The following is a 27,534-nucleotide window of genomic DNA, read 5'->3' on the forward strand; positions in this document are numbered from 1 at the left end:
ATGCCTACATGCATGAACCCCTCCCCCACCTCCTGTTTTGGGAAATAATATTAACATGTGCCTTCTATCTCACATTGATGTCTTTGTCTCATTTCACTCACTTGTAAATGAATACTTGTTTTTATGGGTTAGGGTTATAAAAGATATAGTCAATAAAAACAGATATTTCAAATTATTAACTGTCCTAATATACTGGAGGTGCTGGAATAAACAGTTCACTCCTAAGCGTATCTAATTAGAGAAAAGTTCTATTATCAGGATTTATTTTCAAATAAAGACTGCTGGTGTTAAAATTTTGTCTCTTTTAAAAATTGTGTAAATACCATTAAAACTGCATGTAATGCAGGTAACAGTTGTTCTTAATGCTACCATATTTTTGAGAAATGAGGCCATTTATTTTGAATAGTCTGATAAATGTGTATTGTGGTGATCCTGTGCTGTCTGAAAGATACGGAGTTCCAGTTGCCAATTGCCATATTTACCTTAAAAGAAAAATGGAACCCAAGCTTTCCTCCTGAAGGCCATGTTCTCTTTTGCACTAGGAAACAGTGGGCATGAAGTACTGTGTATTCTATTTCTACCACAAATTTTGAACGTGCATAAAGCAGTGAAATGCTAATGTACGAACAGGAGATATTATGAAAAATCAGTTTTACTCTTCCTCATGCAAACAGCTATTACCATGTCTTGTAACAGATAAGTAATGAAATGTAGTCTTAGAACAAATTATTGTATTGTAATAGTACAGCAATAAATGGTAAGAGACATAGCCTTTTCTGGTTATGGAGGAAGCATTATTGTCACAAGAAGATCCCAAACAAAGCAGACAAACAAATGAAGGGACTGATATTTCATTGTTGTTACTCAGACCACAAAGATGAACTGACTGATGAAGACACAGCAATCTAAAGCAACATTAAAGTATACCAAACAGCATGATATACAGCTTGCAGAAGTTGAGAGCCTCCCACCTGTGTCTGTTGAGGGATATTTACAAAGCTTGGATCCCGTGGTCCAACACTGACGAATCGGTTTGCAGGGGAGGTGCTGGGTGTCGAGTAGGCTGTGAAGGGAAGGGACACATGCGTTCAGGAAGCAGCACTAGATCACGCACAAGCAACACCAAAACCAACATCATTCTTGGAGCTACCTAAACAGATGTTGAACACAGAAATGAATTTACACTGTATGGGTCAAGAATCTGACTTGAGACAACTGTTTCAGAATGATGGCAATAGAAATATGACATACGTAGGCAGTAGGAAACAGTGTTCCTGTTCAAGACAATATGAGATGATGTAAATAAGTAATGTTAAGATCACTCAAGCTACTTCTGTCTTTGAGATAGTTTATTTGGTACAAGGTTCCACATGCAACAAATCCTGGGCCTGTAATCATGCACCAAATTCATTTTCAAGAAGACATATACTGTCTTCATAAGCATTGTTCTTATGTTTCAAATGACTCACATGCATTTTAGCATAATTGGTTCTTTATTCCCTATTAAACTTCCAGCTCTATGTCACAGGACTGGACAAACCGAATTATTTGTATGATGGGTTCAAAATGTGAAAATGATTAACAAATGTAATGAAGCACAGTTTTATTGGGCAGGTGATAATGTTTATAAACAGCTGCTATCTACATAAAGTTATTGGCCATGATGCAGTGAGATAACTACAGTCACAAAAGTGGCTCCATGTTGCTGAAGACTGGAGATTAGGAAGCCTCATAGACTATGAATGCCATTTGATTGCTTGAGATGTAGACTTGAGACTTTTAAGTGCTGTACATTAATAGAACTCAGATTCCTTTAAATCTAATTCATTGCATTTTAAAAAATGATTTTATTTTTGAACATGTCTTTATTTTTGCTTTACAGGCCTGCAAAGATCCAGAGGAGTTAGCCGTGTTAGTCTGTAGATGACGAAGAGAGCTATGGTTCTTGAAAGCTTATGCTACAATAAAGTTGGTTAGTCTTAAAGGTGCTACTGGACTCTTTACTATTTCGCAGGACTGCAAATGCTCTAATTTTTAAAAACATAACATACAATTGTATCAACCATTTCCCACAAAGGATAATCAGCTGGAACTATAAATGGAAAATTTAATCAGATTAAGTTTGTGTATGGTTTTGCTCAATGCATTCACAAACTGATGTGATTTATTGAAAAAAAACTATCATATGTTAAAAAAAGAAAAGAAAATTATCATTCCCAAAGAGGTAAAAAATGAGATAACAAGTAAAATCTGCTATTCTATGAAGATTAGGGTCACAGTTAATTCACTTCTTTTATAACAAACTAGAAACAATGCCAGTTGGTTAAAAAAAATACAACAGGCTCTAGAAAACTAATTCAGCGAGCCCCCTCCCAGTAGCAAGTGGGTGCTTCACAGCGGCCTTGATGCCAGAGTGGGAGGGCATTGAGGGGAGGCATGGGGAGGAGTGCTTAGGCCATCGATTTGGTGGGCCCCTCCCGGTGGCAAGCAGGCACTTCGCAGTGGCCTTGAGGCCAGAGTTGTTGGCAATGCGCCTACGTGAGGATAAAAAGTGAGTTGTCACCAGTACAGCTTGCCTTTTATATAGTAGGATGTCTGATATCTGTGAGATGATCCCTATTACTCCCAAATCAGTTGTTCTGATACAGTGGTTGGAGGGATGCCATGTGAATTTTCAGAGTACTATTGGACAGAACAGCCATTAATGTCATGCTAAATAACAGATTACAATGAAATTACAACAAAACATTTAGACACAAGCATAAGAACATGATGTTCTATGTATGATATAATGTGTGTGAGATATCAATACTTGCCCCCTCCCCAAGGCATCATATGCAGAGTCTATAGGTTGGAAAGATGGCGTGGATCTGCCAAACATCAGAAAAGGAATCCTCTGATACAGCTAGTGGTGTGGAAAGTGACAGAATGGAATGGAGCAGTACCATAATATCTCCTGTTCCAATGATGCTGAGGCTCACTGTCCTACTCTCACCAGCTGAAGGAGAGTGCAAGATAGCCCTAAAACCACAAATTCCTACTCGTAGTGTCTCAGAAGCTATCACTGGTTAGAAAGGGGCTTTTTTCATTTTTAGTAAAAGTATGTTAAGATACATTTATATGTTTTTGAAGTATTTATATTCTTGATGCTCACAAGAATAAGTTAATATAGCAAATATAACATTATTATGATTAAGTTTTCTTTCCCTTTAGTCTGAGAGTCTCTCTACGTGAGACGAATTATGCGAGGGCGCTCAGTGAAGGGAGATGCAATGTTAGCCAGGAAGGGTAGTTAAATTTCATCCCTGGAAGGGGAGATGAAATTGACAGAGCCTTCAGAAAGGCGAAGATGAAATAAACAAACACTCTGAGGCGTGATCTTTGCCACCTCTAGAGAGGTGAAACTGACAGAGCCTTTGGCTCGGTCTTTTTAACTACTCTTCCCGGCTAACATTGTGCCTCCTTTCACTTGAGTGTCCCCATGTAATTTGTCTCATGTAGAGAAACTCTTATTTGCCTAATTTATTAGCTAGCATGACCAATAGCCATATCACACTACACTGGATTCCCCCAGAAAAAGTAAATGGCAAGGTAGAGGTTTTAGAGGTCTAGTCCTGATATAGCTCTTCACCAAGCTTCTAAAATGAACATACATTAACAGTACCATCCTAAAGTGTTACACCCTTCTGAATCCATTGAAGCCAATGGACTTTAAGGATGTAACTTGACCTTAATATGGTACTATCAGAGTAGCACTTGAAGTTAGTCAACTAGGAAATTCTGGTTAAATCATTCTTTGGGAGTCTCAGAGAAAGGATTCTGGCTAAATCAGGCAAACTGTGAGTGTGCCTGTGTCAGTTTGTGCATATCTGAAAGAAAGATTTCGCTATCTAGGTCAGGCAAGCTTTATGGAAACACCTCAGTGAATGTATGCCTGTGTGGATGAGATGAGAGTTTATTCTGTAAGTGAAGACCTGTGTGGAAAATTACTCTGTGACTGAATATGTGAGTATACCTTTAAGAAGATATAAATATTTTTGAAACTACTAATCTTAAGAAATATTCTGAAACCAATATGCTTATCAAAATTCTGCAGCCAACATGCCTATGCTCTTATAAACAAATTCTACTTTTGTTTAAGCAAGAAAGATCCCTCCCCCCCCTCACAACTACTCTCATGCATTGACCATTCTGTCGAACTACCATGTATAACCAGCCTTTTTATATTACCAGATAAACCTAGGAGGTCTAAGACAAAAGCCTTTGATGGCAAAGAAAATCTTTTGAGGGAGTCAGAGAGGCAACAATATAAAGGTCACAGAAACACAAAAGGGGTTCTTGAGATTAAAGCTTGGGTAAAGTAGAGAACACCTGAAAATATGTGCTAGTGGAAATAAAAGGAGTGTTGGTTGTTACCAGAGCCCTTCTGAGGTAAAGTAAGGATGAGCTGGATTAAAGGTCCAAAGGCAGAGATTTAAAAGCAAATAAAAACTATGGAAATCATCACATACGAACACCCACGCCCACACCCACACCTTTACTTAAATGATTTCAGATAGGGAAAAATTCTAGGTCTTGTAGAACAAACTATCATTATCAGAGTTCACCATATTATGACCTGGCTCAGTATAAAGACTGTCTGAGACTGGACCTTCTCTCAGACTTACCCAGGCTGCAGCAGGTGGCTGTGACTCTGGCCCCAACCTTCCAGCTGCCAATCATTCCTATGGATGTCCTGATGGCAAGAAGCCAGCACTGCTGGGCTATGCAATGCATAGCTCCTGTTCATCACCTAAAGGTCACTTTAAGGTTCTAATGTGTTTTAATGTATTTGATGTGTTTTTAACATTAGTTTTATCATTTATTGTTCATGGTTTAGTTATGTGTTTTATTTACTATATTGTGATAGCAATAAACATTATTTTTGTTCAAGTCGCTGCCAGCAGCAGCTACGGCTGGGCCAGACTAGGCGGGCTTTCAGAAAATGGGGAACAGGTGTGGAGAGTCAGGGAAGGTTTTTTGGGCATGTACATGATTAAGCCCGAGCCTGGTCATACAAGGAGCTAAATGGCAAGCCAGGGAAGAGGCTCTAGGTCTTTTCCAGGCTGTAGACTAGAACAAGGTGTAGTTAACCCCCTACACTCTCTGCATCTGAGGCCTTTTCTGGTCTCAGCTGGATCCATGGAGGCAGAGGGAGATCAAGCAGTCACAGATCCTCTGGATCCTTACAAGACCAAGCAATCAACTTTCTGAGTCTGAATTATTTTTAGTTCTCTGTGCCATCGAACAAGGTCTTAAAATTCTGAACTTTCTAGAAGGAATTATCACTTTCAAAGAGTTGTGAAGTCAACAAGGATGATTACTGGCAAGACAAAATTCCAGTAAGTAGTAATCTTAGACTGTGTGCAGTCTCTTCTTCACAAGAAGCAAGGTATGTACAAGTGCATGATATGAATAACTACACTATTCTGATCATGACTGGTGCTAACACAACTCCCTGCAAAAACCTTAACTAAGTTGCAAACAACAGAATCTGGCAGAACATATCTCCAAGAGAGTATGTTTGCACAGGACTGACATCTTTCACCATATGCTGTAAAGATTTTAAAAATGGGATTTTTGCCAACAGTGTTTTAAGGTCCAAAATACAGATCAAGAAAATGAAAGGTCAGGATCAATGTGCATAGAAAAACTATACTGTTCACCCCAGCAAGCCTACAGACAGAATTCCAGCCTGTAAACATGATACCAAAGCCCAGTAGACCTATCTAGGCACCTGATTTTAATTTTCCTTCTTTACATAATATGGCACACAATTGACATTATGAATGATTAATTTACTACTCCCACCTCTAGATAGATTCAAGGAAGCTGGTACTTAGCGAGATAACACAGAGATGTTAGTACTCTTGCTCTTAATTTCACAGATGCCCAGGAATGTAATTTGGTATTAAGTACTGAATTCAGTGTCCTTAGGAAATCAGACTTCACTGTATTTTTATTCAAGTTTCTAGCCCATATGAGTTGTGAAAACAGGCTTTTAGACTTGCCTGATGAAATCTTAGAAAGAGCTAAGCAGGTTTTCCAATAGTTAAGCAGTGGTATTTGAAGGCTTCTTTCTCATGACAGAAGAATAAATACTGAAAATATGCTCTATTTGTTTATTTTATGCATTCAGATAATGCATAATTTGCATAACTTACATTATCTTGGTGTAGAATGTAATGCATAGTTTGCATTATCTTGGTGCAGAATTTTTATTTATTTTAGTTTAGAGTATACAGAGTTCAGGAAAAAAGTCACCAGCTTTCTTTTGCTCATAGTACACAACTCACAAAGCACTGGAAATATATTTTGAGAGGCATGCAAAACAATCTGCAGCAACCACTTCATAGAAATGGCTTGTTACGGGCAGGCATAATAATATTTATAATAGACACGCTCTCAGGGCTCACCCATGGCCTAGTATGTCAAAATCGTCCAGCTAGATAAATGTTAACAACAATCTTCAAATAACATGACTACCATCTTTTTGGCTGTCAAAACATGTGCTAATCTTTGCTCTATAAATTTCATTGGTATTGGCTATGCTTTATACCCAATCATCAAGAGGGAGCTAAATAAAAATAAAGTCCCAGTGTGAGACAGGTTTCTCTCTCAAAAGTCAGTGTGGCACAATTTACACAACACTGGGTTTCAAACTGGAAGACTGCAGTTCATATCTCTCTGCTCAGCCATAAATTCACTAGTTGGTCTTGGGCTACTTACTGTAACTCAGTACTCTTTCTTAAACGCTGTAAATCATTGTATAGCAATAACATTTTAAAAAATAAATTAACATAGAAATGGTAATAACCACAGTTTAAAGGTACAGATTCCTAAGCTCAGTTGCCAAACACTAAGAATTTTTTTGCTTAAATACCAGATCAGTAATTCTAATGGCTGTTGATCCTATCTGCTGCTCTTATAAAACAGTGGTGCTATACTTACAGACCTAGGCAAATTTCTTTACGGAAAACCCCGTCTAAACATAATTTGTATTCTTCCCAGTTGGCACACATTAAGTACTATCACAGTGAATAATGACAGTAAATTATGGAATAAAGCAACAGAAGATTCCAGAGTGAGAAGCTCATGGAGTAGGAGGCTGATCCGACCCCTGAAAGACAGCCCCTGTCACTAAAAGTACCATGAGGAAGAAAACAGGGTTGCACTTACCTACAACTGTTGTTCATTGAGTATCTGTGCAGGCACACAGTGGGACTGCACAGGCGCAGGCTAGCCTTGGAGAGAGATGTTGAGCTTTAGGACCCTGTGAAGGGGGAGTTCCTCCTAAAGGCGCATGCATGCCTCATTCCCTGCTGAAACAGGGTGGTGTGAGGCAGAGCTCCCCTCTTTCCCTCAGTTCTCCTGAGCCACCACAAGCAGAATAAGCCATAAAGAGCTCACAATGGGGCAGGAGGGAGGGAATGTGTGTCTGCATAGCAGATACTCGACAAATAATAGTTACAGGTAAGTTCAACCCTATTTTTGTCATTGTATCTGCTCGTGCAGTCTCACAACGAGAGTATTCACGAGCTACTCACCGATGGAGGTGAGGTGAGCTTGTCAGTTGAACAAGGAATGCAGGACTGCTGTACCAACTGCTGACTCTTTTTTCGAATTAGTGTCCACAGAGTAATGTTGTATGAAGATGTCTGCAGATGACCATGAGGCAGCTCAGATGTTGTGAAGAGGAATGCCCTTGAGGAAAGAAGCAGATGAGGTCTGAGCCCTAGTGGAATGGGTGCTAATTGAAACTGGACAGGAGATGCCTGCCTGCTTGTAAGATAATTGAATTGCAGCTGTTATCCATCTTGAGAGAGACTGAAACGATACTGTCTGGCCCTTATACGGTATGGCATAGCAGACAAATAGACCTTTAGACTTTCTGAAATGTTTTGTTCTAAGTAATATAATAAAGCCATTCTAATGTCAAGCTTGTGTAGTGTCTTTTTAGCTCCAGAGCTTGGTGACAGAAAGAATACAGGTAAGGTAATGCATTGGGACATGTGGAACCTAGAGACTACCTAGGGAAGGAATTCCAAACTTGTGTGCAAGATGACCTTTTCAGGGTAAAATTGAGTGAAGAGTGGATCACTTCTGAGGTCTGTAAGGTCCTCTTCTCTTTTGGGTGATGTGATGGTAACCAGGAAGATTACTTTCCAAAAAAGGAGATCTAAAGTACAGGAAGCCATCGGCTCAAAAGGTGGGAGTATAAGTCTTTATAAGACCAGCTATAGGCTCCACTGTGGAACTGGGATAGACTTTGGGAGAAAGGCATTGAAAGGTCCTTTAGAGAATTGTTTAGAAATATAGTGTGGGAGATTAGTTTTACCTTCTCTTGGCTCATGAAAGGCAGATATGGATGCTCAGTGCACCTTGATGGAAGTGACTGTCAGCCCTTCTCCAGGTAGGGAGATGAGATAATCTTGAATAGTGGAAAGGGGGCAGTTAAATGGGGATTCTCCTTTCTAGGCAGCCCAGGTGGCAAACTAATTCCATTTATGGCCATACGAAGTACGAGCAGAAACCTTGTGGGCATTTAACATGATCTGAGTTACTTCTTTGGAAAATTTGTCTCTGGAGGGTTGAGTAACCATGCAGTTAGCCTGAGCCTGATCACACTGTGGTGAAAAATCCAAAGAGGAGGTCTGGTTTGGGTAGTAGATGTATGTATTGGCCTTCTTCCATAGTGAAAAGAGCAGAGAATCATTCCTGTCACGGCCAGGAGGGAGCTATTAGGATAAAATGCATTTTGAATTCTTGGACCCTGCACAGGACCTTGGGCAGGAGGGAAGTGGGGGAAAATGTGTAAAAGAGTCAGTGGACCCAAGGTATCTGAAACGCATCCCCTAGGGACCTGAGGTCACTGCCTGCTATCGTGCAGAAACTCTCTGTCTTGGCATTGGAAGCTGAAGTGAACAGGTTGACCTGAGGAAAACCGTATTGCTGGAAGACTGGTAGGATATATTTGTCTGACAGTGTCCATTCATAATGGATTAGGAAGCACCTGCTCAAAGTGTCTGCCTTCGAATTGTCTGTTTCTGCTATGTGAACGGCATGGAGCGATACCTTATTTAGTACTCCCCATTCCCAAATGGCTGAGGCTTCAGCACAAAGTTTTAGTGAGGCAGTGCCACCCTGTTTGTTCATGTGGTAAAGGGCTGTTGTATAGTTTGTGTGGACTTGAACCCTTTTGCTGTACAGTAGACCTGCAAAGGAAACGAGGGCAAATCAAATAGCTCTAGTACATTGATATGTAAGGCAGAGTCTGAGGGGTCCCATGTACACTGTACTGAGGTGTCCTTGCATTAGGCTCCCCATCCCTGGAGAGAAGCATCTGTTGTGATGTGTATCTCTGGTGAGTGGGTGCTGAAGGGAATACCCTTTGTGAAATTGTCACTATTTGTCCACCATAGAAGGGATCTGATGATTGCTTTGGGGATAGAGAACTTTACATTCTGGGAGCGCTGAAGAGGATTATATCTTCTAATGAACCCAATTTTGAAGGGGTCTCATTCTTAAGCATGAAAAAGGAACCACAACCATGGTGGAGGCCTAATAGCTTTTTATCATAAGCAGAGATTGGAAACATACTGAAATGAAAAGATGAGCCAAGGAATGTAACTTTCGGACCCTTTCTTCCAGTGAAAAGGCCTTTGCTGTTAACAAATCAACTCTGGCACCAATCAACTGAACACATTGTGTGGGCTTGAGACTAGACTTTTTCCAATTAACAAGTAGTCCTAACTAGGACACAGAATGGGTGCTGATCTCAATATGAGAATTTATCTGTGATTCAGACTGGACCACCAGTAACCAGCTGTCCAGGTAGGAGTAGACAGAACAACCCCTGGCTCTGAGGGATGCCAACACCACAATGATATAGTTTGTAAGTACGTGAGGGGCAGATGCCAACCCAAAAGGCAATGCAGTGTACTGATAGTAAACATCTCTACACTTAAAGCGGTGATATTCTCTATGTGCATGAAGAACAGAGATGTGAAAATAGGTATCTTTGAGGTCTAATACCCCAAACCAGGCCCCAGATGGTAATAATTGTATAACCTTGGGTAACATTAACACGAAAAACTTCTCATCTTGGGCCTCAGTCCTCCACCTTTCTTAGGAACCAAGAAATATTTTGAGTAGAAACCTAACAAGGTGCCTCATTCTTGGAGACTACTTCTATTGTTCCTTTTGACAGGAGGTCAGCTATTACCAATTCAAGTTCCTTTGGGTAATCCGAATGGATTGTTGATGGAGGTCTTAGAGAAGGAGGCTCCCAGAAATGTAATCTATAGCATCACTTGACAATGGCAAGGAACCAGGAATCATCAGTGATGTTCTGCCAGGCTGAAAAGAACAGGCTCAGTCTATCTTTGAAGCAGATATAGGGGGACTCTTCAGACTCTTATAAGTCAGAAGAGAAATTTTTGTCCCATTTGTGCAGATCTAGGGAACTGGGATTGTGCTTTCTTGGGCCTGGGTCTAGTAGGTCTCCTGGAGCTCCAATTATGTGATGAGGAATATGACCTCTATTGGTGTTGTGCAGGGTATCTTGAAGTACGGTAGTGCACTTGTTGCTGCCATTGCTGGTGGCTCTGGTAACAATACTCATTAAGAGGCTTGTTGAGATGGTGCCGTGACCGCTAGTGATCTAGCATTTGTTGATTCTTTTTCAGTTTAGATAAGGATTCATTGGTGTTTTCTGAGAGCAGCAAGTGCTCCTCAAAGGGGAAATCCTCTATCTTTGCTCTCTTCTCCTGAGGCAATGCAGTAGACCTTTACCGAGCCTGTCCGCATAGCACCACTGCAGTAGTCATGGACCTTGCTGAGCAATCATTGGCATGCTTGACTAGGGTGTTTCAGAATCTATTAGGCTTCCCATGTTCTCCAGAGTTCTGCATGTGCAAGGAGTAATGGGAAGCAGAAACAATTTTTTCTGCCTTTTCCCCATTTCCCCCCTGCACACATTCCAGTTTTTTTGAAGCTGCTGCCTAGTTGCTGCTGGCGCATGTTGTGTGTGTGCAGAATCAAAAACTTCTGTGCTGCTTCTCATGTCCCCCTCTTCCTTTCCCCCATGAACTGATTGGTCTGTCCACCGATAACCACTCCCACCCCCCTCAGCTCTCTGAACTCCTTTGCAGCCATTTTTACTAGTAAAGCAAGGTAAGGATCATAAGGCTGCTTCTCCATTTGCTTCCTTCCTCCCAGGTATGCACACACTCTTTTTTTTTTTTTTTTTTTACAAAGCCAGGAATGCTTTTCTCTTCCTCCCTTGGGGTAGGCATACACTCTCCTCCCAGATATGCACACACTTTCATTTATTTTTTTTCAAAGCCAGGGTTGCTGCTCATTCCTCCTGGCTTTAAAAGCCAGAAAAGGGTTAAATGGCTGCTTTTCCCTCCCTCCCTGCATATTTATGCTAATGCCAAAGAGGAAAAACATCCAAGCTTTTTGCACAGCTGTTTGCAAAACAAAGTGGCAGGGAAGCTGCCAGGAGAGAATGTAGCAGCAGCATTTTAACTCTTTCCTGGCTTGGCTTTAAAAAAAATAAATGAGAGTGGAACAAGCACAAAAAGTACATGCTTTCCCCCAGAACTTCATCACCAATTGCCTCTCCAGTGGGCATGGGATAGCTCAATCAGCAAATACAGGGAGGGGGGAGGGGTTCCAACATAACGATGCATGAAATTTTTTTTTTAAAAAATGACATCAGTTCCAGCCCCCAGAAAATGCGGTTCCAAACAGACACATCTCAATTCGTCAACTGACACCAAATCACCTCGAGTCACGCAGTGCAGAATGATGGGACCGCAAGCCATTTCAGCACCAATCGGTTGGAATACTCAGCATTGCTAGCTTAAAGTGTGCCACGTGGAATAGGCCTGGGTCTATAGCCTCACTGTGCAACTCTCCGGCAATAGCCTTACAATCCTTGGGGAGATCCTGCAGGTAGGTGGTAAAGGTTCCTACAGAAACAAGTGGTATGATCATGTGATTGCCTGATAGTTGGAATTGCGGAAATTCAGGGCTGCAAGTTAATAATTTTTTCTGCCCAAAGCATCCAGCTTTCAGTCCTCTCTGTCTGCTGGGGCTGATTGTGAACCATGTCAGTAGTAAGCCTGACTTCATCCACCACTAATGATGATGGGGGCTGGTGCATAAATAGAAATCCAGAGTCTTGCTTCATTAGTTTATATAAATTTTCAAGCTTCTTTGATGTAGCTGTCTCTGAGACAGGTTTTTCCTAGATGTTGTGTGCTATATTCAACAGGTCCTACCCAGAGAAGGCTATTGAAGCAGGAGAATCTGAATAAAGGGCCTGCAGGACTGTGTTCTTAGGCTTTGGCATGGAAGAAGTTATGTTGAGTTCAAGTGCTTTGGCCATTTGTATCATCTGTTCTGAAAACAGATGGAAATCATCACTGGGAGACAAGGAGGCCACATCCTCTACAGTTTCTTCAGGTGATGGATCCGATACTAATTCCAATGCTACATCAGAGCATGAAGCAGTCTCCTCATCTTCAGATTCAGAGAACATCAGTGGAGGTACTGGGAACTGAGAACTCAGAACCAACATGGTAAAAAGCATAGATGAATGGCCCTGAGAGGGAAAGGCAGCCACTTGCTACAAAAGATAGAGGAGTTCCTGCCAGCTTACCAATTGGGATGACTGTGGAGTTGGATGGGGATGGCCACGGATGTCCCCATTGCATTGACCAGGGTGGTGATGTAGGTACTGCCTGTAACAGAGGAGCTGGTCTTGAGGATGGATATGACATCAGAACCATTGATGGATCTGAGATCAGGACCCCAATGCTGAACACCTTTTCTATGTCTGCTTAAGATGGGATGCAGAGCGGAGGTGGCATATGGGGAATGGTGATCGGATCCTCCTCATGGATCGATAGAGCCGAACTATGTGTGTTGGCATGGGGTGCCTGTCTCCCCCATGATAAGATGCAGTGGCCCACTTCAGATATTTACTTGTAGTCGGGTTTTTCCATTGGTGGCTTGAAAGTCGAACGTTTGGTATATGAGCACTGACTGTAGTGCTGTTCTGGAGTTGAGGGCCACAGGGCTGGCAAATGACTAGCAGTTAGATCCAATGTTGGAACTGATAAGGTTGGTGATTGGCATCAGGATGAAACCTCTGGAACCAGAGGTGGACAATTGGATCCGGGTGCTAGCTCTTGTGTGATGGCACTTGCCCAAACATATTAGAAACCATTTGTGCTTGTCTATATGCGGCATTTTAGTGTCACACTTGAAGAATCTCTTGAATAAGGGTTTCTGAGACATTCCAATTGTTCAAAGGACAAGGGGAGATATAACTCACAGAAGAAAAGATCAACACAGGGAAAAGGACAGAAAACTTTCGATGGCAGTGAAAGAAAAACTGAGGGAATGAGGGGAGCTATGCCTCACACCACCTCATTTCCATGGGAAACAAGGCATGCATGCTCCGTGAGGAGGAGCTTCCTCCACAGGGTCCTAAAGCTTGACATCTTTTAGAGAAAAGGCCTGTGCCTGTGGGACTGCACAAGCAGATATTATAAAGAATGAAGATATATCATCAATGGACAACACCAAGGGGCTTTTCAAGTACCCTCTAACATAGTTATAAAGCTAGAAAATTTGATTTTCCTCAAAGGACAAACAAACCAGAATAGTAACTGGCAACACACTGTATTCTAAGTTATAAGAAAACTATGAATTTTAACAGCATTTTTTAATACTATGATTTAGTAACTAAGTGCAGATCAGCCCTGAGAGTAAAAATCATCTCCAGGCAAACAGGCATGGTTTTATATGGCTGCCACTGCATGAAAATCTGTTGTTGTTTTCTTAGCTGCAGAAAGACAGTGTCATGTAGTTGCTCCTACTTATATTTTCTTTTTCTCACCCCTTGGCAGCAGTGGCTCATCATGTGATGGGTCACAGGGAGTGTTCCAGCTTCTACCACTTAGAGCCACTGAAGGTAGGGGCAAGGATGAGGTGCCCTTACCAGAGACTGTCAGGAGGCAGCTGAGGCCACAGCTCCAGAATGATGCAGTGCAGTTAGTGGCTCGCAGAAACTGGTATCAGTAAATACAAATTTGGTGTAGTGGTTAAGAGTGGCAGGACTCTATTTTGGAGAACCGGATTTGATTCCCAGCTGGGTGACCTCTCTCAGAGCTCTCTCAGCCCCACCCACCTCACAGGGTGATTGTTGTGAGGATAATAATACACACTTTGTAAACCACTCTGACTGTGGCATTAAGTTGTCCTGAAGGGTGGTATATAAATCGAATGTTATTATTATTGTTATTAAAAGTGCTGTCATCATAAACGCTAGCCCTAGGTTCTGCTAGCCACTCAGTACCTGTGTACTTGGATAGTGTACTTGGTGTGGTCCTAGCACAGCTTTTCCATCATCCAACACCATCTGATAAAGATACCACAGTGGTGGGAATCAAAATACTTCCAGTTCCTCATCAGACAAGCTATTGCTTATCTTTGTAAATGAGACTGGGGAAACTTAGCCCCCCAATGTATTACTCCAGCTGGACAAACACTATTGCCATACTATTCACGCTCCTTAGGTGAGAGACAGAAGCTAGAAATGTTTCCAGTCTGGGTGCTTGCTCCTTTTTTTTCTTGGGAACAGCCTTAATGATTTGCTATGGATTCCTGGTCTATAGAAGAAAGAGAGAGAGAGACAGTGTAGCTAGCAGCTGTGTATAGAGAGGAGTCATCAGGAAAGTGAAGTGAGCTCTAGAAGGCTATATAACTTTTTATACATCACAGAAGACGCAGAAACGTGGTATAATCATAATTCAACTTTAATTCCTGAAGTTTGATGAAAGGCTCAGAAACATGTGGTATAATAATGTGATATAACCATGGCTCAACCCTAATTTCTGAAGTTTGATGAATCTGCGTTGGCACAAATGCCTATGATCTTGGACAACTTTTCCATCTACAGTGCCACTAAAAGGTAACTATAAAAAAGTTAAGTCAAAAGGCAATTTATGAGTCCATCCTGATTATGTCCCCTGGGAGTCAATCTTGATATTATTGTTGCATCCTTACTGGGATGATATAACTGAGGGGTTCTTAAAGTTTTATTTCATTTTACAGAATCATGAACAAATAATTGAAAAAGCTTTGTCAAACAGCCCATTCTTTCTTCTTGGAAGCTGAACTTACTTGGTGAAGTGGGAGAGGTGGCACCTCCTTCTGTCGACGTGGTTGGAGGCTTTGTGTCTGGCACTGGCAAAGGCACAGGCCTGGCCATTGGTGGTGGAGGTGGTGGTGGCAACATTGGGGTAGGAAGGAATGGATTGTGCACCTTGCCTTGGCTGCTACCATTGGGCTGCCAAAAACATAAGAAAAACAAACCATTAACTGCTGCTAATATAATCTATTTTGAAATCTTAGTGTGTACCTATAATTGCCTGATGCTAAAAGAGCAAATCTCTAGATTAAAAAAAATAGTTTAGAAAATCTAAAACCTACTCTGACTAAAGCACCTTTATTCAAATAGCATTCTCATAGATCAACTGTTATTAATTTTACAAGCTTTCTTGAGACTTAAAATTGCTTATAAGCTGAATCAGACATGACAAGGAGCTTTCAAGTGGCCTTCAGATTGCTAGTGCCAATGGCTGGTTTTCCACCAAAGCAACTGCTTAGTGAAATACAATTTGCAACATTCCAGCATGCCTGCTCCTGGCTGGTGATGGCATAGTACGAAGTGTCTGACATGGCTTACAATTGTACAATTGTACAATTAGAACCATACCACTGCTGCCCAAGTCTGAGGTAAGTCCACTGCACCCTGTTTGCTTCCAGCCAATAGCAGTGTGGGAGAAGGCAATGAGCATGGCTTACACCTGTTGTCACATCCTAGATTCTTCTAACCCCCCATTATGTCTGAGTCTAGTGCATATGATGCTACTTGGAACAGGAAAATATCTTCAACCAGCCCTGGTAAAGTTACAGGGACCACTTAGGTCATGTTCTTAGTCCACTTGGTTACTTGTTTTCAGACAGCAAAAAATCTCGGCTTTTGACAGGCACAAACATAGCATGTTTGTGATGCTTGCATGCTCCCCTCACCTGCAGCTCTCCTCATGATCAGAGCATGACTGAAGGCTTACTGGTATGGGAAGTCTTCTCTCAAACACAAATTTCCAATAACATTTGTTTATTATTTATTTTATACCCCGCCTTTATCTCCAGAAGGTGCCCAAAGTGGTTCACATCATTCCCCTCGCCTCCATTTTATCCTCACAACAACCCAATGAGGCAGGTTAGGCTGAGATGGCAATTGGCCCAAGGTCACTAGGAAGCTTCCATGGCGGATTTGAACCTGGGCTTTCTAGATCCTACTCTGACAGTCTATCAACCATGCCATGCTGCCAAATTAAGGCACTTAGGTGTATCTGAGCTTTCCCCAATTTTCTGTGAACCTGTATTCTAAATGCACTTTCATTTGGATGTTGAGACAAACTGGAACTGGATTGAAAGTTTTTCAAATGAGAACATTTTCTTTTATTTATTTATTTTAATAAAATGAGAACATTTTCAATTGCACTCAGTAGGCATGTGAAAGAAAGGGAAAGGAGGGACAGAATGTGCAACATGCTTTGTTAATGCCTTTCACAAACAGATAGACACTTGTTGGTATGCCTGAACTTACCAAACCTTATACTTCCCAACATTTCTGAGATTTTCCTCCTTTCAAAAATATCTACTTGATATCTGATTTTTTTTAAAAAGGAAAAGCCCAGGGTATATTTTTAGAACCTGCCTTTTTGGGTTCTTACGAAGATTGTGAGTCAGGTAATCAGATTTTAAGTCAAAAGTGGAAGAATCAATGCTTAGAAGACAATATTATGCATGTTGTTCTTTCACTGGATGGATAAAGACTAAAAGTTCAGTTTTAAATGTAGAGTTTATTTATTTATTCATTAAAGCATTTTTATCCCATCTTTTATCATGATTCAAGACATTTTACACATGGGAATGTTTACATTTCTGCAAAATCTACTTTTAAAACACTTATGACATATGCATTTAATTCACATTCATTGTTGACTTTAAGGATTTTATGAAGCTAAAGTTATCAATCTATGGTATTTATTGTAAGCAATTTAAAGTCTGTCAATCATTTTTAAAAATGAAACTATACACTTGAAGAACATTAATTTTTGTGATTTTAGGCATCACACCCATTTACTTTGACTTTCTGGGTACGGTGAACACTGCCATCTGGTATGACAAAAAATACTGCAATTCAGTGGCATAATTCACATGTGACAACATGGTTTGCCATTATGGAAATCAACCTAGGCACTTGCTCCTTTCTTATATTGCACATGGCTGAAAAACTATTTCTTTAAAACATTTCTAAGCTGTTTCCCCACCCAAATTAAGGTCCCCAACGTATATTAAAATATGCAAAACAATACATAAACACAGGAAGGGGAGGAAAGGTTAAGGAGAATCAATGAGGTAACACTAAACAAAACAAAAAAGTCTTCACCTCCTGGAGGAAGACAAAGATAAAAGGTTGCAGATTAATCTCCCTGGAGAGGGAATTACATAATTTTAGAGCCAAAACTGAGAAGGCCCTTTCTCAGGCAACCCGTCTAGCCTCAGATGGTGGAGGCTCCCAAAATAAGGCATCCAAAGAAAACTATAGTGGTCAGGTAGGTTCATATGGGAAAAGGTGGTCCTTAAGATATGTGGCCCCAAGCCCTACAAGGCTTTAAAGATCAATGTTAGCACCTTGAATTAGACCAGGAAGCAAATTAGAAGCCTGCATAGGCTGAACAAGACTGAACAGATATGGTCCCTATGACTCACGGCAGCAAGAATTCTACACCAACTGTATCTTCCAGACACTGTTCATGGGCCACCCCATTGGAGTAGTCTAACGTAGATGAAATAAAATTAGCAATTTCTTCCTTTGGGGAAAACCTTGGTTTGTTGTTATATTCAAACCATAAATTATGGTTGTTCTCTTTTTACCAAAAAGGGGTTCTGAAGCAGGATTAGAACCAAACAGATTATACTTGGTGATGTGGATGAAAGAATAAACTATTGTTTGCCACTGAAATGGAAATGATTAATTTGTAATTGACATGAGGAGAGAAGAGAAAGGAATTCTGAGAATTTCCAAGGCTCGTTCACGATATGGACCAATCATAGATCGTAATTATGTGTGAAGTCTGCCAAACTCATGATTTTAAAGGATAGCACTACCCCTTCTTATAAGCTTATTTTATTTACATCTTGGAACTTTCAGGTGTGAGTAATCTGTGAACTTACAGACCTATGTAATATTTTAGTCCTTTTTCTGTTTTATACTTACTGGGCTGGATCGTCCATTTGTTCTCTTAGAACTGGGGTTGCCAGTCCCTTGTCGGGGGTGGGGATCTCCTGCTCCCACCCTCCACCCCCCGCCCTTGCTTACCTGGTTGGTGGGGAAAAGGTGGAGGAATATGCTTCCCGTGGCTCGCTCCTGGGTGGTGTGGCATGCAACCAAGTTCTGCAGTGAGCCAATTTAGGCCCCAAATGGGCTGAATTGGGACTGTTTGGGGCCTAAATTGGCCCACTGTGAAGCACAGCTCACCAGGGCCCTCAAAACAGTGCTCCTGCACTCCATAGTGGATTGAATCAGGTCTGTTTGAGGCTGAAACTGGCCTGTTGTGAAGTGTGGGAGCATTCCAGGGCACATTGCGCTGCACTGGCAGCACTTCTGCACTTTCCACTGGGCCAATTTTGGATCCAAAACGGCCCAATTTGGCCTGCTGCGGAGCCCGGGAGCGCTCCCAGGGGCAGCACAAGGCCCTGCGCAATGCCATCACTCCCTGGAAGCACGCACGTGCATAGTGTGTGCACAAAGACATCAACAAAGGTGTGTGCCAAGTTTCCCTCTTCTCGCCTGGAGAATGATGGGACCTGGCAACCCTAAAGAACCCATGCATTCTTTCCAGTGCAAGGTGCCAATGGAACAAAATAGTAAATTTTAACCCAACGTGTTCATGTTTACCATGGTGCACTAAGGAAATTCTTATTCAAGGATCACATAATTTTTTACTGTCTAGATAGAAATGTATTTGTTAGCATAGCTAGGATATTATTATTTATGTTAGCTAGAATATAAAGAATTAGAAACATATTAATAACATAACTTTTGTTTAATACAGGTAACAAATTGGATGCTAAAAGCCATCATTTATACTTTTAGCATTATGTGCATCAGAAATGCAAAGGACAGAAACAACTAGGGGCAACAAACATTTTGCAGTTAAGAGCCTTTATTGTTTGAATTATTTTAGATAATGCTATATGCAGAAGTAATCACTCCTGCATACTAATGGAACGTTATTCCACTAACAAAGATAATTATTAAGTTTGCATGAGAGACACAACCTCTGAAATTGCTCAACCAAAATCTTGAAAAACTATTTAATTTTTTAGAGAGCTAAGGGGAAAGATAACAACTCATAGGAATAACGAACCGTAAGGAACTGTACTTTTATCTTCTGGAGTTCAAATACTGGTCAACTTAATCTAAACCACTATAAGAAAGACATTTTTCAAAAAAATAAAATGTATGTGGCTGATCTAAAACAGCTGTTTCTTATTATCCTGTCTAAAGACATAATTAAGAAAAATTATGAAATCCCTGTATTTTCTTAACCTTAGAAGTGCTGGAGTAATGAAACTGTTCAATCTGCTATGGTACCTTGGCAGGTAGCAGTTGTTCCTAAGGCTGAATTAGAGGTTCAGTTCACATGTGACCATGTCGTGAAGAATCTAGGGCAGGAATCCCTATAAATTCTGGTCAGATATTGCCAATTTACAAGTAAACTGTCCATTTATTATTTGGCTGTGGTCAAATATTTCATACAGGAAAAATGTGTGAGTGATGATCAGTGCATCAGAGAGACATCTGACAGCAGGAGCAAGGGCCCATTTCTTTCAGCCTGCAAGAATTAGGGTCACACATGCACACATAATTGTCCTAATATAGGAGAAGTCACCTTCTGCCCAATGAATTCCAGAGGTCTTCCCTGTCCTTTGTCCCTATTCACTTAATTAAGTTGCCTGGCCTAGACTCTATTAATGAGTGTGTGCTCTGACTGCAGGACTCCCTGGTCAGGAATGGGAACATGTCGAGAAATCCTAGAGTAAACATGGAAGCAGACATCATAGTAGCAGTTAGGACTTTTGCTTAGTTCAAAGCTTTTGCTGTAGGGAAGGCAAAAGGTTTGGTATTATGTTCTGTAAAGCATCTGGGAGAGAACAGACTTGGGGGTTTTCTAGAAGACAATTTTTGTAAACAGTATAGTTGCTGGTGTTGCTTTTCTAACAAATTAATGTTTTATATGATTGATCGATCTTTTGCTTATATTTGAGTGGTCAACGAACCCAGAATTTTCTGTTTACTGGGCAAAGATCAACACAAACACAATGTCAAAACATTGGGACATAGTAACAATTTTGTATGCCCTCCCACATCACAAATGTATGAACGGGAGCCTGCATGCATAACTACTTTCATAAGAATGTGTGTGTGTTCTCCCCCAAATCTAGATATGTGGTATTCCAAGGTTTGGCAACAACTTATCATGGAGAAAATGACAGAAAGGATACAACTATCATTAGATCCTTGTAAATCAACCAATTTTTATGAAAAATGGCACCCTTTCTTAGACTTTCTTACAAGAAATGATTTTTTAATTACTAAACTACTGTATTATATGATCATTAACCCTGAGATTTGAATTTCTATATTTAAATGTTTAGCTATTAAGGGATTATCAATAGATGTATTTACTGTGCAACTGAGAACTCACAACAATGCATGTTTAGTTATAGAAGTTTACTGGCAATACTGTATTTTGCAAGCTGTTATTGCTTTGTAAATGGTTGAGTTTGGTGTTATTTTTTTTGAAAAATTTAATATAAAAAAAAGAATGTGTGTGTGTAAAGTGCTGTGAAATTGCTACTGTAGAGTTTTCAAGGCAAGAGATGAACAGAAGTGATTGACTAATGCCTGGACTTCCTGGTCATCTCCCACCCAAGTACTAACTAGGAGTGACTCAGCTTAGCTTCCAAGATCTGATGAGATCAAGCTAGCTAGACATGGGCCATCCAGGTCATGGCAATACATTCATACAAGTTCAGTTCACATAAGTCTTACACAGAGAGGTGGAATTGCACAAACCTAAAATATGCTCCCATACTGATCCACATATACAGCCTACATATTATGGTCATGTGTCAACTATCCAGAGTTATCCATTTACAACAGGTGGCAACATTTGTACTAAAAACAGGCAGCTTGACAGTACAAAGTTAGGCTTAATATAGCAATAATCACATTCTAAACTTGGCAAATAATGCATCCTGGCCCTGCTATAGTCTATCTGTTGCGCTTCTGTAAAAAATGTTACTATCCAGTGGTAGGCATCAAAAAATCACACTAGAGTTGTTGGTTCACTTGTGCTTTAGATGTCCCTAAGTAGTTTGCCTAGTTCTTTCCTCAACTTGTTGTTTATACAATTCAGTATGTTGAGAAATCTTCAAAGTACACTGCATGTGGCGCTGGTGGTTCTTCTCAGCACAGCAATATCTGCCCAGCTTGTACATCAACATGCAGTCCTGGGAATGGATCCTATAATGCCTGTTCTAGTGGAGCAAGGTTGTTTTAGCTGGAGGAAAGTTCCTGCTAGGAGATCCAACTTTTGTGCTGGATCAAAACATTAAATAATATAATATTTTACCTGCAGGCATTGCAGGAACTAATAGGATCTGGATGAAAGTTTGTTGCATTTGTCATAGCATAAAGAGGAGAAATTATTGACACAATGTAGACAAATGTAAGCACTTTAAATTTCCGTTATTTTAATTCTTTCCAGTAATAATGAGTAGAACATAAATGTGCTTAACCATGCTCAAATACTTCCTTAAAACCATTGTTTTAAATAGTAGTGAATAATTAAACTGCCCCCCCTTTTCTATGTACGAAACCTGTTAACATAATTCCATGCTTATTGGAGACAGAGGAACAAAAACATCTAAAGAAATAAAAATGGCTTTCTTACATTGAGGAACCCCACCTGTCCAGCCTGCTGACCAGCATCGGGGCAGACAAGTTGGACAAACTCTTTCAGAGTCTCCTGAGGATGATAGCGGATTGCTGGGTGTGAGAAGTATGGCCCAGGCTGCTGAATAATGGGTGATGTTGGAAAATGAAGAGTCGATGGTGTTGCATGTGGACTTGCTATAGGAAAGAAAACAAAAGAAGTTATAGCGAATTGATTTTTTTGATTTGATACAGTTAAAAAAAGTTTACCTCTTAAAAATTCCCACCAAGGGTATACACTTCAATTATACAGCTGATGTTCTATGTATCTGATCTCCAGAATACATCAGGTCATGCTGAATTCTATAGCCTCTTCAAGCAGAAAGGAAGAGCATAAATGAAGCCAGATTTTAAAATGTCTTTTCTGCATTTTTAGTGGTCATCATTTATAAAGGAGCCAGCAGTCCTTGGTAAAAGTGATGACTATTCATTACCTTAAGAGCCTTTCTAATGAATCCAGCAATAAAAAATGTATTTGGGAGATTACGGTTGATTTAATTGACATTCCATATAATTCTGGTTTGCACAGAGGGACCAGTTTTATTTTGAGCAATAAATGGGCAATAACATAATGATGATGCTCTTGCATCTCTTGTTTATGTCACTTTTCCAGCTCAGTAGAGGATTATTATTTTTAAGTAATATGATTTCATGTAAACCAATATTTACATTTTGCAAGAGAAGAATGAAAATTTGAACACCCCCTGGCCCATTTTAGTTATATTGCTGAGAGGAGTCTAGGAATCTGTGGGGGAAAATTCACACACCAAGGAATTACTACAAAGATCGGGAAAAGCAGTATGTGGTTATTTTAAATATCATGTTCATCTCAAGACAATGGAACAGCTAAGTACTTGGATGAGTACTAGTGATTTCATCCATTCATTTGCAGCAGACATTAAAAGTCTTCTAAAACCATAGTAGCACAATGCGATAGATTAATGCCAGACTATATTTTCCCCTCAAGGATACCCTACATAATAGCAATGCTTGGTATTTACACTGCAGATCAACATATTTTAAATACATTATCTAAGTACTAGATTGCTATCTTCATATGTCGAAGTAGCCTCCATGTGATGGGTTCTCTATGCTGCTACCTCATCATGGTATATGATGTGGCATAAATGATAAATTATGGTGTCAGCATGGTGAGGCGAATTCCAACATTCATCATATGATAAACGTTATGTGTAGATTGGTTCTCAGTAGTATCTACAAAAGCACTGTAAGTCTGGTATAATTGTTTCTATATATCTTTATATTAAGAAATGGACTGGTAACTGGTAACTCCTGCATCATACAAGGAAATATAGCCAAGACTCCAGCATGTTGTTTACACAAAGCAGGTATCCATACTATGTTGTCTTCTTGGACATTATCCAAAAGTTATCCATGACAACCATAGCACGGTGTTACAGAAAGCTATCCCCATTTGATTAGCCTTACTGGCTGGGCAAAGAATTTCTCCAGTAAAAATAATATTGTTACTTGAGTACTGAGACACTGCAATATATTAAAAATGGAAGTAATTCTTTGATTGAGACATAGCAAAAATGTATTAAACAATTACTATAATAAATACTAATATGGTATTAAAATGTCTAGGTTGGCCTCGCAGCATGGACTCCCTGCCCTGCAGACCAGGGCCTGCAACAAGGTGGCAGAAACCAGAACCAGGATGGGAACAACAGCCAGGGTAGCGACAAGGATGACAGTGGGAGCAGCAGGGCCTCCCCACCCCACAGCAGCATGAGATACATCTGGCCCATCCAGCAAGGGCCTAGCCAGCTGGGTCAGATGGTGGGGTCTGGCAGCTACCAGGAGAGCCCACCCAAGGGACCCAGTGATGCCAGAGGGCCCGGTGGTGCCAGGAGATGGTCACACAGAGCAGACACTGCCTCAGCCACAGGCTCCTGCACTGGCAGGCCAACGGCTGCCAGTGGCTACAGTTGCCCTGATAGCTGAAGTAACTGAGCCCTGCATCCAGAGAAGGTCTGGGCCTACCTGCCAGCAGAAGGCCAGCAACCTACCCAACACACAGCAATCAGGGCCCTACAGATGGCAGGGATGGGGGTGGGGCAAGGAGGTGTGGCCACCTCTGGACCAGATGTTGGGCCTCACATTGGGAGCAGGTAGATGGTAAATGGGGCAGGGATGGCACTAGAAGGGAAAGGATAAAAGGAGGCCTCCACACCCAGGCTGGGGAGGAAAGTGGAGGTCTTACCTTGAGCAGAAGGTGGATCAAGGCTTTGAGAGGCCCACCACCTTGGTCCTGCTCCCACCATTCTGAGGCAAATGGTGGGGGAGCCCTCAGGTACTGGCACAACATGGGGGAATGGCCAACCAAGCACACAAGGCCAGGGTCATGTGGCAGAGCAAGGGGCCATAACTAACAACACAGCAGATGTGAAGATTCCGGGCTGAGCTACAAGCGATTCTGACAAAATAGGGGAAAATGCGGGCAGCGAGACCGCTCTAAACGCCTTCTACCATGCCACTCTACTCCACCGAGCTGGGCCAGCAGCCACCCTCTTCTTCACCATCTGGTTTTCTTCAGGCCATCAGCTCCCTGGCCCATGACAGGTGACATAGCTGATACCCTCACCATGGACCAAGCCCCAGTGGGGACACTGGAGCCCTCCAATCCCACCCTGAACACGGCCCAGTTCGGGCGATGGCTAGTGTCGCCTCCTCAGAGATATAACCAGTCATCAGCAGGAAGCACAGGACTCCCTGATCCATGGCCTATACCAGGCCTTGGGAGGGACTCACAGAGAAACCACCCCGGTGAGTGGTGGAGCTGTGGGGCCCATTCATGGAACTTCGTTTCAGTTGACAAAGCTGGGCATGGACGACGGCATCGATGCCTACCTAGAGGCATTCAAGAGGACAGCTGAAGCCACTTACTGGCCCCAAGGAGAGTGGCCCTTCATTTTGGGCCTCTACCTGACCGGTGAAACCCAGCCAGCTTGAATGCCCTCCCTAAGGAAGATGAGGATAACTACCAGCAGTTGAAGGCTGCCATTTTGGACCACCATGAGGTGATGCCAGGCACCTACCAGCTGAAGTTCCTGGTGATCACCTATCAGAAGCTTGAGCAACCATGGGCCCTTATCATCAACCGATGAGATATAGCCTACTGCCAGCTGAAACCCACAATGAAGGGCAAGAAGATGATCATGGACCACGTGGTCCAAGAGCAGCTGCTCAACATCCTCCCACCCCGGGCCCGCTACTGGGTGGCAACAATCCTCCCAGAGAACTTCACTGCTACAGAACTGCGGGAACCTGGGAAAGACCCTAACGCGGATGGGAGAGACCCCAGCAGTGGTGGATGGATGGCCCACAAACCACCCAAATCTGAATGAGCCCAGGCGGGCCCTTGTAGCCCCACCGGTTGCAACAGCATCCCACTCTGCGGTCAGATGTCAGGCCCTCGTAGCAGCTACTGAGGGACTCGGCCTCCCTGCTGGGCACCAGAGACTCTCCACCTAGCCTGCGCAGGAAGGGGAATGACAGAGGCCCCTGTTTCAAGAGTGGGAAGGTCACTTCATATGGGACTGCCTAGAAGGAGTGCAACATGGGTTGGGAGAGGTCATGACTTTGATACTCTGGACCCCAGGCCCCTGCCCTTGCTGCTCATGGTGGAGGTGGTCAGCAGACATCTCTCTGCCTTTCTAGACAGTGGCAGATTGATCTCAATGATTTGGACTTGGCTGCTGCTGGAAAGGCTCCTGATTATATGCATGAGCACCTTGGCTTGCTTCTAATGGTACTCCGAAGAGCACCCTGTTGTATGGGTCCCCATGAGATACCAGGAGGTGGAACTGGCCAAGGCCAAGGCCCTCCCGTTCCCAGTCCATGATCTGGCCAACATTATCGAGATGTGGACAATGGATCCCGCCTTTATGGAGGTCCAGGAGTTGGATGCAACTCTGGAGTCCCTGAGTGATGCCATGGCGGTGAGTGAAGGGGAGGTCAGGGATGGGTGGGGGGCTGGCTGGTACCCTGGGTCCTGTGGGATGGGGCACCTGGTAGCCCCTCATGGAGACCTCATAGGCTGGGGACCTGGCAGCTCTTGGTACTGAAGGGGTTCCAGGAGACAGTCTTGGCCTTTGCCCATGACCACACCTGGACAGGTAACCAGGGGGACAACACCACCCTAGCCCAGGTACTGGTCCAGTTTTTTGGCCCATGATGGCCCACGATGTCAAGGATTTATGCCGTGCCTGCCTCACGGTCCAGCGGGCCACCAGTTACCCACCGCTCAGGGTCTCCCTCACCCCACTCCTGGTGATCTATATTCCCTTCAAGCAGGTGGGTTTGCCCCCTTCAAGCTGGTATATGGCCGGTGGCTGTGGGGGTATCCTGGATGTGGTGGAAGGCCACTGGGTTGTTGCACCTGAATCAGCAGTGCAACACCTCCAGGAGCAAATGGAGATGGCCCACACAGCTGTCATTGCCACCCAGAAGGCCTAATACAATTGGGGCACCCGGCTGTGGACATTTCATGTGAGAGACCAGGTCCTTGTCCATCACAAAATCTTCGGGCCCAGAGGAGGCAGATACCCCTGGCAGGGGTCCTTTTCAGTCACCCAAGTCTTGGGCCCCCTGTCCTACCAGATCCAATGTGGACCTACACCACACCAGGCCAAGTGCCTCCATGTCAACGACATCAAGGCATGGTGGAAACCCAAGCCCCAGCTAACAGAGGACCCCCTTGAGCCCCTGGATGGCCTGCTCCCCTGGATACCTGGCAGACTGATGGAAACAGACCACTGATGAATAATGGCCTTTCCGTGGCCAGAAACAGCAGCTCAGGGCCCTGCTACAGGACCTCCTGGGTAGCTTCTCCAATTGTCCCACATGTACCATGTTGGTATCCCACATCATCCCTACCTCAGCAGGAAAGATGCTGCAGGCCCCCTGGAGACTATTGCCCTACAAACAGTGGGATGCCGTTGCCAAAGAGGTAGAGGATATGCTCCACCTCAGAATGACTGAGCCCTCTGCCAGTGCGTGGTGGAGTCCCATCGTACTGGTACGAAAGCCCAATGGTTTTCTTTTTCATATTGTGGTTTAGCCTCTTTTTCGTATTATGGTTTATTTCTAAAGCACACAGTCATCTTCCCTTGGCCAGCAGCATTAAACTTTTATGGCTCATCTACCACACTTGTAAACCACAAAGGACTACTTTGAAAAAAGCTATGAATAATCAAGAGTATATTGCATTAGGACTGAAATACTTCAGTAGTCTACAAAGAACACTGTATACAGATTGTCCCAAAACTGAATAAAGAGAGAAAAATGAGGTCACTGTCATCTCATTGACT

The 27,534-nt window shown here is 42.4% G+C and overlaps 1 protein-coding gene across 2 annotated transcripts in view; it reads right to left on the minus strand.

The window, feature by feature from the left end:
• The window catches only part of NFIA (nuclear factor I A), a 448,502-nt gene that overhangs the window by 36,177 nt on the left and 384,791 nt on the right, over positions 1 to 27,534 (minus strand). The window contains exons 8-10 of one of the 2 annotated variants that reach the window (XM_054981695.1): positions 22,158 to 22,336; positions 15,241 to 15,406; positions 972 to 1,063 (exon numbers count right to left, since the gene is read on the minus strand). In XM_054981695.1, coding sequence (XP_054837670.1) covers positions 972 to 1,063; positions 15,241 to 15,406; positions 22,158 to 22,336 — 437 coding nt within the window. The remainder of the gene's footprint in view (positions 1 to 971; positions 1,064 to 15,240; positions 15,407 to 22,157; positions 22,337 to 27,534) is intronic. The other variant, XM_054981696.1, reaches the window with a different exon arrangement.

Source organism: Eublepharis macularius, chromosome 5, assembly GCF_028583425.1.
Source record: "Eublepharis macularius isolate TG4126 chromosome 5, MPM_Emac_v1.0, whole genome shotgun sequence".
NCBI classification, from domain to species: Eukaryota; Metazoa; Chordata; class Lepidosauria; order Squamata; family Eublepharidae; genus Eublepharis; species Eublepharis macularius.